At 38.8% G+C, this 10,371-nt stretch overlaps 1 protein-coding gene across 3 annotated transcripts in view; it reads left to right on the forward strand.

Moving 5' to 3' along the window:
• Positions 1-347: 347 nt before the first annotated feature.
• The window catches only part of TES (testis derived transcript (3 LIM domains)), a 57,408-nt gene continuing 47,384 nt past the window's right edge, over positions 348-10,371 (forward strand). Inside the window, exon 1 of one of the 3 annotated variants that reach the window (XM_010831204.1) lies at positions 348-629. In XM_010831204.1, the coding sequence (XP_010829506.1) occupies positions 603-629 (27 nt within the window). In that variant the 5' untranslated portion in view covers positions 348-602. Of the gene's footprint in view, positions 630-693; positions 1,159-1,202; positions 1,378-10,371 lie in introns of those variants that run through there. The other 2 variants (XM_010831205.1, XM_010831206.1) reach the window with 2 other exon arrangements.

A 10,371-nucleotide genomic window follows, 5' to 3' on the forward strand; every position in this document is an offset into this window, starting at 1 on the left:
GTGCCTTTTCCACAACTCAACAGTGAAATTATAGAGTGCAATTATAGAGTGCAATGCCCATCACGAAGATCCCTAACAATCCCCACAACTTGTCTTTTTCTTTGCTCTGAATTCATATTTAAAGTCCCAAGCAAAACAGGTACAAGCTGACTGAATGGAAAAGGCTCTTCCTCATTTCAGCTGGAGGCAGCCTGGGCTCCAATTCTTTGGGAGGAGGTAGTGAGGACGCCCAGCGGAGCCTCAGAGACCAACTCCCGGCTACCCAATTGAGCTCCGCAGGGTACCGCCCCGAACGCGGCCCCGCCCCTCACCTTGCTGGCGCCGCGCTCGGCAGCGAAGGTGCGTGCGGCGCTCAGTGATTGGCGGCTGCCCGGAGGGGCCCGGCTGTCATTGGCTGCTTGGCCCTCTTTGTTCCCGGTCCCCGCCGCAGGCCGGCTGCAGCCGACTGGGCGGCGGAAGTTTGACCGTGCCGGGCAAGTGGCTGCGGCGGTGGTGCCGGTGTCCCGGCACATCTCCTCCAGTACCCGCAGCGGTGCCAGACGCCAGGCGATCCTGGGCGTGATATCCCCGCCAGGAGGAGAAACCCCCTCTGACACATAGACATGGATTTGGAGGCCAAAGTGAAGAAGGTAGGGTGGCTGGCAGCAGCCGCTTCACCTGCGCGGGGCGCCGCCCCCTGGCTACCAGTGGCTGGTGGGGCGCAAGGGCCGTCAGGCTCGAGCGGTGTCGGGATCTCCGGCGCCCGGGGCCCCAGTACCCGGTCCTTCGGGTAGAGGGGTGTCCGCTGGCCCTACTAACTCCTGAAACCCAGGAGCGACTGAGAGTCGCGCGCGAGGGCGGGCGCGGGACATTTCTCCCTGTCTAATCAAGTCCAACGGTTGGAGGTGTTTGAAACTTTTTCTTAAGATGTTTTGGCTGGGCCTGTGCCTCCCTAGAAGAAAAGGATGAGCTTAGGGCGAGTTCGGGCGAAACCATGACACTACTTCTTCCTGTCTCAGGAAGCTGAACTTTATTAAGCCTTTGTGGTTTGGGGTCACTGATGAGACTTTTGACAGCTCAGACCTCCTCCCTTCCCAGCTTGGCAGTCAAGAGGCTGTCTAGAGTGAGCGTTGATTTAACGTCCTTCCTTCGCAGCAGCGGCTGGTGATGGCGTGAAAGGTGAAGTTTTGGGTTGGTTTTTTTTTTTTTTTTTGGTCTCTCTTTGGTCATTCATTACTTGACTTCCAAAGCACTGCATTCGTCTTCCAAAGAAAATGTTCTCCTTCTTTGGCAACTAGTCCCAAAGGACGATTGTCAGCGGTGGTTTAGCTCCAGGAGACGTTTCCTGACTGGCTGCCCTCCGGGCTTCAGGACCCATGGCCCTACCTGAGCCGCTCCGTGAGTTTAGGAGACTCACGTTTCCTGGGAGAAAAGGGTGGGGACCAGACTGTGACTCAGAGGGAATGCTGATGTCACATTCCAGTGTAACGTTCTGTGTGAAAGGTCGTCTCATTCCAGGGAATTGATTAAGCTAGTTGCTCCTTGGAGAAGGAAATGTTGCTCCTTATCAAATAAGGAAGGAAGTTCTGCTGAGAGTAAAGGGGGGAAAAATAGAGAACCTAATTTTCTTCTCTTGCTCATTGTGGGTTATCAGCATTGCCATTACTTCATCTTCTAAAGACAAGGTTTCTGACCTAAGCATGAGTTCTGTTTCATGCCCACAGTTGGATTTTTGAAAATATATACAAGTGCAAAATATTAGGTTAGGTTAGGAGGCTGTTGAAAAATAAAAAGCCTGCAGTGGGGGAAAAAAAAATGTTTGCCCTTTGTGACTAGACTCAGCATCCAAAAGGGAATTCAAGAACAGGAAAACGTAAATTCTGAGAGTACAGTGATTGAATTCTGTTGTCTTATAGTTTGGTTTCTTATTCTTTTCTTTGCTTTTAGATGACACTAAAAGCAAATTGATTTTTTGTTAATCTTGCTTGCTACTAGGAAAGCATTTTGTTTGCCCCTTAATTAGCCTTCTGTTGATGAACGCTTTGCTTATTTTGTTTTTCTTGTGGGAAACAGTGGGTAATTTAGTACTTGTCTAAAATTTTTTGTGGGGGAATCTTGTCTATGATTAAACACAGTGCTTCAAAAAAGACTTTTTAAATGCCCAGATTCTTTGGAAAGGAGGGATGAGTGGGTGAAACCATTCTGTGTTACTGTAATTGTGAATACCTGTCATATATTTGTCAAAACCCACAGAATAAACACAAAGAGTGCACCCTAAAATAAACTATGGACTTTGGGGGATGATGATGTGCCAGTGTAAATTCATCAATTGTAGCAAATGTACCACTTTGATGTGGGATATTGATAAAGGGATGGGGGGGGGGTCTGAAAGGGGATAGGAGATATATGGGAATGCTGTATCTTCTGCTAAATTTTGCTGTGAACCTAAAACTGCTCCAGGAAAAAAACAAAACAAAACATCCTCTATTTAAAAGGAGGAAAAAACACACACACACACAAGTAACATTCAAAAGTGATTTTGAAATTATTTGGGACAAGAAGTAATTCTGAGGGAGAAAGTCCAGAGTTAAGAATTATATGTGCTAGCAAGGGAAAAATCCAGACATTATTTATACACAGTTTCCTTAGTTTCAGAATGTGGATTATCGTAAATAATCATCTTGATATATGGTGTAATTTTTCTCCTGCATCTTCCCTTTACTTTAAAAGGTTATCTTTTCAACCGAGAATCTTATCCTTCTCTCTAATCCTCCTCCCCTCCTCCCCCCACCCGAAGAAAAAGGATTCCATAAATTTAAAACTTTTACAGACAATACCATGACAGTAACAAATCCTGTTTCACTACCTTGTCATCACTGGTGATTCTCAGGGCAAAGTCCTCAACTAGTAAATTGGAAAGTAAAAGATCCCAAAGATGTCCAATCTGATTGCCAACATACCCTCTCTGTGTCTAGGTAGGATCCTTGACAGATTAATGTTCTGTGTATTTGACAGAGTGTTTCCCAGTACAAATAATTTAGAGGTCCCAGGAATACATTTCATAATTTCAAAAAGAAACTTGCATTCCCTTTAGAAATTGTTTTCTAACACATGAGAAGGAAACATTACAGTATCATCTTTGATCTTATGAGTCTTCTTACCCTGTTTTGGTATCTAGGATACTTTTCAGGTCTCCCTTCTTTTTGACTTGGATATGCAAGAAAACTGATGGTTTGAATATACCTTTTAAAAATCATAGCTGAAAGTTGAAATAAAGGCACAGCCATTTAAGTAAAACTAAATTCAACTTCTGTTTTAAGATGCATTGCATTTTTTTCCTTTAAAACCTTTTTACTGTTGTTTTCATAAGAAATTTTCTCCAGGCAGATGACAAATGTTACTTTCCCATTAACATTTCATGTAAAAAGAATTAGAGGGTTGTCTTCATTTCACATCCACCTAGGTGGATGATGTTATTATAAGATTCTTTGTTTTTAAAAGGAGAACTTGGGTGTCTATCATTGGCATAAATTTGGATTAATTACCGGTTAAAATACACCATCAGAAAGGCAAGGAATTTTTATAACTAGATTTTACTATATTGTATTTTGTTTGAGATAAGTGAGCTGTTGCTAGGAAGTGAGAGCTAGTTTGGTTATACAGAGTTTTGTTTTAATAATATTTTAGAGTAGAATTTGATTTTTACATCTTTGCCCTTTCTTTAGAGTTACTTGTCTAGATCTCTTCCTTATGTCTTGTGTCTCTTTATTATAATTGACTTCATGTAAGTAGAGCCTGTGTCTGCTTGGAAAAAACAATGACCTTTGAGAAACAGAAACAGAGTCTCATTTTATGGTGAATGCTAAATCATGGCCCACAGCCAGATGTTTTCCTCTTTCCTTTCTGTGTTACTCTCCCCTGAGAGGAGAAGGAAATGGCAACCCACTCCAGTGTTCTTGCCTGGAGAATCCCAGGGATGGGGGAGCCTGGTGGGCTGCCATCTATGGGATCGCACAGTTGGACACGACTAAAGGAACTTAGCAGCAGCTCCCCTGAGAATCACTTTTTTCTCTTTAAAAACATACCAGAGAGAAAGAGAACTATAGTAATTTCCCTTAGGCTGCCTGGAATTGCAAAAGAGCTTTTAATATTACACTTTATTCATTGTTTGCCTCCTTTCTAACCTCCATCTTTTGATCCTTCCTGATGTCTTGTGTATTTTTTCTGTAGGACCCTTTTCTTTGTTTCTTTAATTTTAAAAAGATGAGATTTTAAAGATTACAAAGTCACTAAAACATCTTGTTTCTCAGCATCCAAACATGTTCTGAAAGCTTCTGTCATTGCTGAAAAATCAAAGTGAAACCATGTGATTGCAGTTGGAAAGATAACTGAACCACAAAGATTATTTCCATTAGAAATTAGAATGAACCTTTTCTCTTAGGGTGGTCCCTGACTGAAGTGGAAAAGACAAGTAAATGGTGACCTGGAGGTTCAAATCTACACTTGAATTCTCTGCTTGAAGCCATTCTTGCCTGAGAATCATTGGCAAGACTTGGGGTAATGGGAGGGCTTCCAGGGCTTTACCTTAGAGGCAGTTACTCTCTCAGAACAAGTATAGAATAAAGTGTTCCTTAGCAGGGCTTTTATCTCTTTTAAGCCATAGTGTGAGTCATTACATTAATTAGATATGAAAAGTCACTTTTTCTAACTTGCTTTGAATATTGGTTTGAATAGAACTGTAGTAGGTTTTCTGTTGATTTTGTTCCTTAGTCCTGTCCTGTGAAGTTGAATTAGGGGTTTATGTCTCCACTGGCTGTCAAGCTGTGTACCATCACCTTTCTCCTTGACTTTGCTAGCTCACCTTCAATAATACTAAATATTACTAATCCAAGACACACTCCTCACCCTACATGCCCCCTTTTTCCCCCAACACACACCTCACCCTCCTTTTTTTTTTTTTTGAAACAAAATAATTTTTATTTCCTAACCATAGCAAACATATACATCCAATGTGTACTTCTTCTTGTTACCAGCTAGATGGAAAATCTCTTTCTTCTATATTCCCAAAGCATCTTATCATAACTCTTAGCAAACTCATTACTTTCTCCCTCTAGATTATAGTCTTTCTCTTAACTAGATTGCAAGCTTCTTGAGGGAAATTCATATCCTATTTATACTTGTATAGTTATTTTGTTTTCTGTTCAAAGCAATTTATGAAGCAGACTAGCTTCATTTTAAGGATAAGAAAACTCAGGCTTAGATAGGTTGATCTGAAACTGGCAGAACGTAACTGTGATCTTGCACCATGGTCTTCATAATCCACGTGACTTCCATTATGTCACCTAGCCTGAGTCCTCTGATACTTTTGCTCTGATCACTGCATATATGTTGAATGAAGTACCCTAATAGAAAAAAACCTAAGATGCATTTAAGCATTTTTATTTGTTTAAAGGAATTATATTGGAGAAATGGTTTCTGTTCCAATAAAATTACCACTCTACTGGTTTCCTATAGTTAGTTTATACTTTACCCATGGTCATATGTATGCCTTTAGTGTAAGTTGCCTTTGACATTTTTTGCATGGAAACAAAGTCTAAATAAGTACAAATATCATGGAAAGTAACTTCTGGGATATTTTACAGTCAAAGAAATTCCATAAGTTCCAATAACGTTCTGGACCATATCTTCTAGAATTCCCAGGTTTTGTTGGGAGCAGTTATAGTGCTGCCTTCTAGCTACTTAATATGGTTCTGAACAATAGCAACCCTGCTTTTGGCTCTTTGTCTTTCAACTAGTGACATCTGGAATTGTATACAGGTACTCATGGTTGGCCTGGAGAACAATCTGTTCTACCTGCTGAACCCCAGAGTTGATAGTAAGTCTTACACATAACATGGTAGGCTAAACCTCTTTTTCTCCTAGCCACAGAGTACTCTAAGTGCCACTGGAATGGCAGATCATGCAGCTTAGAATAGAGCAGTTAAAAACAAAAAGTTCAATGTTAGGAGAATTGTTCATACAATAAGATCTATTGAGAAGCAGTAGGAAACACCAAAATGAACTATTTAACCAGGCACTCACTGAACTCCAGGAGGGTACCAGTCTTGTGAGCCTGGAATTAACATCATGGACCACAGAATTAGTCTGAGGGGTCTATTTAGTAGAAAGAAAATGATAAATTGGTAAAAGAGTATTACTTCCTATGTTCTTTTTCTGAAAGCCAGAAGTAGGGATATAGTTTGCCCCATGCTAATTTGAATATGTTTTTTACACACCAAATCACTACAGTGTGTTCAGAAATTAGAAAAGATCAATAAGTACCCAGTATAGGTAAAGCGCAGTAGTATACAGAAAGATCTTCTGTGGTATATTAGCTTTCTCATGTCTGTTTATCAGTATGATGTTTTAAATTCGCTCTGGGCTGAGAATTAGCAGATCTGGGTCCACTGTAGTCTTTGTGATCTTGGCCACTCTGGATATCAATTTCCTTATCTATAAAAATCAATAGGGGAGCCAAGTGATTTCTAAGATTTCTTCAAACCCAGTTACTCTTTTTGACTTTGGAAAATATCAGTAGTTTACCAAATATAATAATATTCCACAGTGCTTAGAAATCATACAAGCCAAGAATATGTAAATATATATGATTTTCAGTGAAATGGCCTGTATATAAATGTTATATATTCTTATGGAGTCCATGAGAAAATGAAAATTTTTTTCATAGATCTTAGCTGTTTTTTCAGCTTGTTTTTACTTAATTAGTTTGCCTTTTAAATATTTGTGGGGTATTTGAAAACATTAAGTTTAATTCATTTAACTCTTTAGTTTACAGCTTCAAAGGCATATAAATTGCTTTATTAGCATGAGGCAAATAAGCCTAGTCATGATGTATATCACTCTCGATGGTACTTAATTACAGGAAAATGAAAAATAATGGAGCTTTTATTGTCTTTAAAAGTTATCTCTCCTAAAATAAGATGATTCATTTAAAAACTATGTGAGTAGTTTATGTGCAAAACATTTTTCTAAACCCTGGGGGTATAGTATGAACAAAAAGACAAGATACCTTGTATTACAGAACTTACACTATTGAGAGAAAGGATAGAGAAAAAAAAAATGACAAAATAAATGATAGAAAGTAAGTACAAATGGGATTATATCCCTTAGTGAACTCTTTACAGGTCAAGAGTACACTAGATTTGTAACACAATGTCCTATTTTAGTGGTGATTCTTGGCATTTGTTCCTGGCTTTGCAAGCTTTGTACTTAGGAGTGATTATTTGTCTTAAGTAATGTCAAATGAAAAATGAGAAAGCAGCTTATATGTATTAGAATGTGAAGAAGCTTATAATCAGATAAAGCTAAAATATTTACAGTGTTACACCTATAGATACACAAACTGTCTTTTTCCTGATTACAAATGCGCTTCAAGGGTCATTCCTGTATTGCATTTCCTGTTTACAATCATTACTAATTTTTGTTTGGTAACTACTGTCATGGTACCTGAAAGAAGGACTTTTAAAAATCCATTTATTAGATCATTGATATATAATACATACAGGAAATTATTTTGCTTTTTACAAAGTAGTGATGTTTAGAGATTATTATATGAATTATGAAATAACTTTTTTAATGATAAGAAAATAGAGAAAAGACTAACCAAATTGAAAATGAATTTTAGAACCTCAAATTTTCAAGATTTTAAGGAAAAATTAATTTGAAAATTGATAAATTTGTATTTGATCTTTGAGTAAAATCCATGGATTAAAATGTGCCTTAAGCACTGTTATTAGAGGATTAAATTTAGAGGTTATGTTTTTCAGCTATCCAGCTCCAGTCTTTGATTCTCCTATAAAAAAGCTGTGGTTGTATTTAAAATAGTTTCACTTATTTTTTTTCCAAGTACCTGATCTACCTAACTCCCTACTTAAATAATAGGAAATTAGAAGAATTAATATGCATGACTATAATTTTCTAATGCAAGTTCAAGCTGTGATTCTAAAATGACTTTTTAACTATTTTTCTTTCTTTTTTCTTCTCAACCATTATAATCACTGTTCATTGCCAGTTACAAAAACTATAAGAAAGAACAGAAGGTGATAGAAGAAAGAACCTACCTAAAGAAACTCACTAGGTATAATCTGGGGACTGCTATGGAAGTATTTCATGTTTCTGTAGTATTTAGCTATAAAAATTGGTTGATTGTAGGTATCACTGCTTTTATTTTGGTCATATTCAACAAAGGAGAAAAGCATTGTTTAGGATTGCCAGTTTCTCTTATCCTTGGCTAGTCAACAATGTTGGACTGCTTGGGTTTGAGTATGGCTTGAGGGAGGGACTGTAGGAGAAGCCAGGCAGTTTGAGGACTGCCAAGAGCACATCTGCCAAGCAACAGCCAGGCTACCACTATGTTAATATAATTAAACTCTGGATGAGGCCGGATCATCCTCAAATCACCTATGCTTCAGTCTGTCTTTATTACAGTGACATTCTGACCACCATACAAATTTTAAGAAGGGGTTTCAGGGCATCTGTTGGTTACATAGCTTCGTATCTAAAACAGTGAGCCTAGCAAAAAAAGAGGCTGAAAGCCTAGCACAGATGCCTTGGTGCTGAGTCCGTTAATGTCTGTTGCCACCATGAACTTATTACCCCTGTTTTGTTTAAAGATAAAGTGATATCATGTTTCATTGCAAAATGACAATGCAAATATTAGGTGTATTTTTCTTTTTATGAGTGTAATATCATGGAAGTCTTGATAGAATGAGTCACAAAGTGAAGGTAAAGAATATATTTCCATTATGGGATACTGGCATACAATACAAATAATTGAGGGTTAAACAAAACAAAGTCACCATTTGTTTTTCATAGAGGATATTAAAATTTCAATTTAGATGTAAAACTACAGAATCTAAATTCCTTTTCTATCAGTATCATCTGTTGAGCTTGTATCCCCCAAACTTCCATGATGTCATCTGTAGTGGATCAAAGAAGGAAGGTAGGCAGGCTAGCTAGTGGGCAAGATGTGAATTAACTACAGTGCTGGATAGAATGACATCAGTGCTATAATACAGTGTTGCTCAAAATATCTGTGTTGAGGAACCATTTTTTCAAAACTCCGAATCTGTCCCAGGCCAATACTTTTTAAAACACAATAAAAATGAGTTACTAAAAGAAAAAAAAAGATAAAAATGAGGCCAATTTAAGAAATATACCAGACATACTGTCAAAGTGCTTAACAATTCTAATTTCTTTCAGTTTCTTTGTATGTTCCATCACAAACTGGTAACCAAAAGTTTGCAGACTGCACACTTTGTAGCACTGCAATAATAGGAATACAGACAACTACCACTACCATTCTCTACCCTTATCAGTGGAGAATATGTTCCAAGACCCCCAGTGGATGCCTGAAACCCCAGAGAGTACCAAACCCTATATATACGGTTTTTTCCTATATACACATGCCTATCACAATAAACTGGAAAATTCTGAAAGAGATGGGAATACCAGACCACCTGACCTGCCACTTGAAAAACATTTATGCAGGTCAGGAAGCAACATTAGAACTGGACATGGAACAACAGAATGATTCCAAATAGGAAAAGGAGTAAATCAAGGCTGTATGTTGTCACCCTGCTTATTTAACTTCTATGCAGAGTACATCATGAGAAACGTTGGGCTGGAAGAAGCACAAGCCGGAATCAAGATTGCCGGGAGAAATATCAATAACCTCAGATATGCAGATGACACCACCCTTATGGCAGAAAGTGAAGAAGAACTAAAGAGCCTCTTGATGAAAGTGAAAGAGAAGAGTGAAAAAGTTGGCTTAAAACTCAACATTCAGAAAACGAAGATCACGGCATCTGGTCCCATCACTTCATGGGAAATAGATGGGGAAACAGTGGAAACAGTGTCAGATTTTATTTTTCTGGGCTCCATTATCATTGCAGATGGTGACTGCAGCCATGAAATTAAGAGACACTTACTCCTTGGAAGGAAAGCTATGACCAACCTAGATTGCATATTCAAAAGCAGAGACATTACTTTGCCAACAAAGGTCCGTCTAGTCAAGGCTATGGTTTTTCCTGTGGTCATGTATGGATGTGAGAGTTGGTCTATGAAGAAGGCTGAGCACCGAAGAATTGATGCTTTGGAACCGTGGTGTTGGAGAAGACTCTTGAGAGTCCCTTGGACTGCAAGGAGATCCAACCAGTCCATTCTGAAGGAGATCAGCCCTGGGATTTCTTTGGAAGGAATAATGCTAAAGCTGAAACTCCAGTACTCTGGCCACCTCATGCAAAGAGTTGACTCATTGGGAAAGAATCTGATGCTGGGAGGGATTGGAGGCAGGAGGAGAAGGGGACAACAGAGGATGAGATGGCTGGATGGCAT

The sequence above is a fragment of the Bison bison genome, unplaced genomic scaffold, assembly GCF_000754665.1.
Source record: "Bison bison bison isolate TAMUID 2011002044 unplaced genomic scaffold, Bison_UMD1.0 scf7180017864525, whole genome shotgun sequence".
NCBI lineage: Eukaryota > Metazoa > Chordata > Mammalia > Artiodactyla > Bovidae > Bison > Bison bison.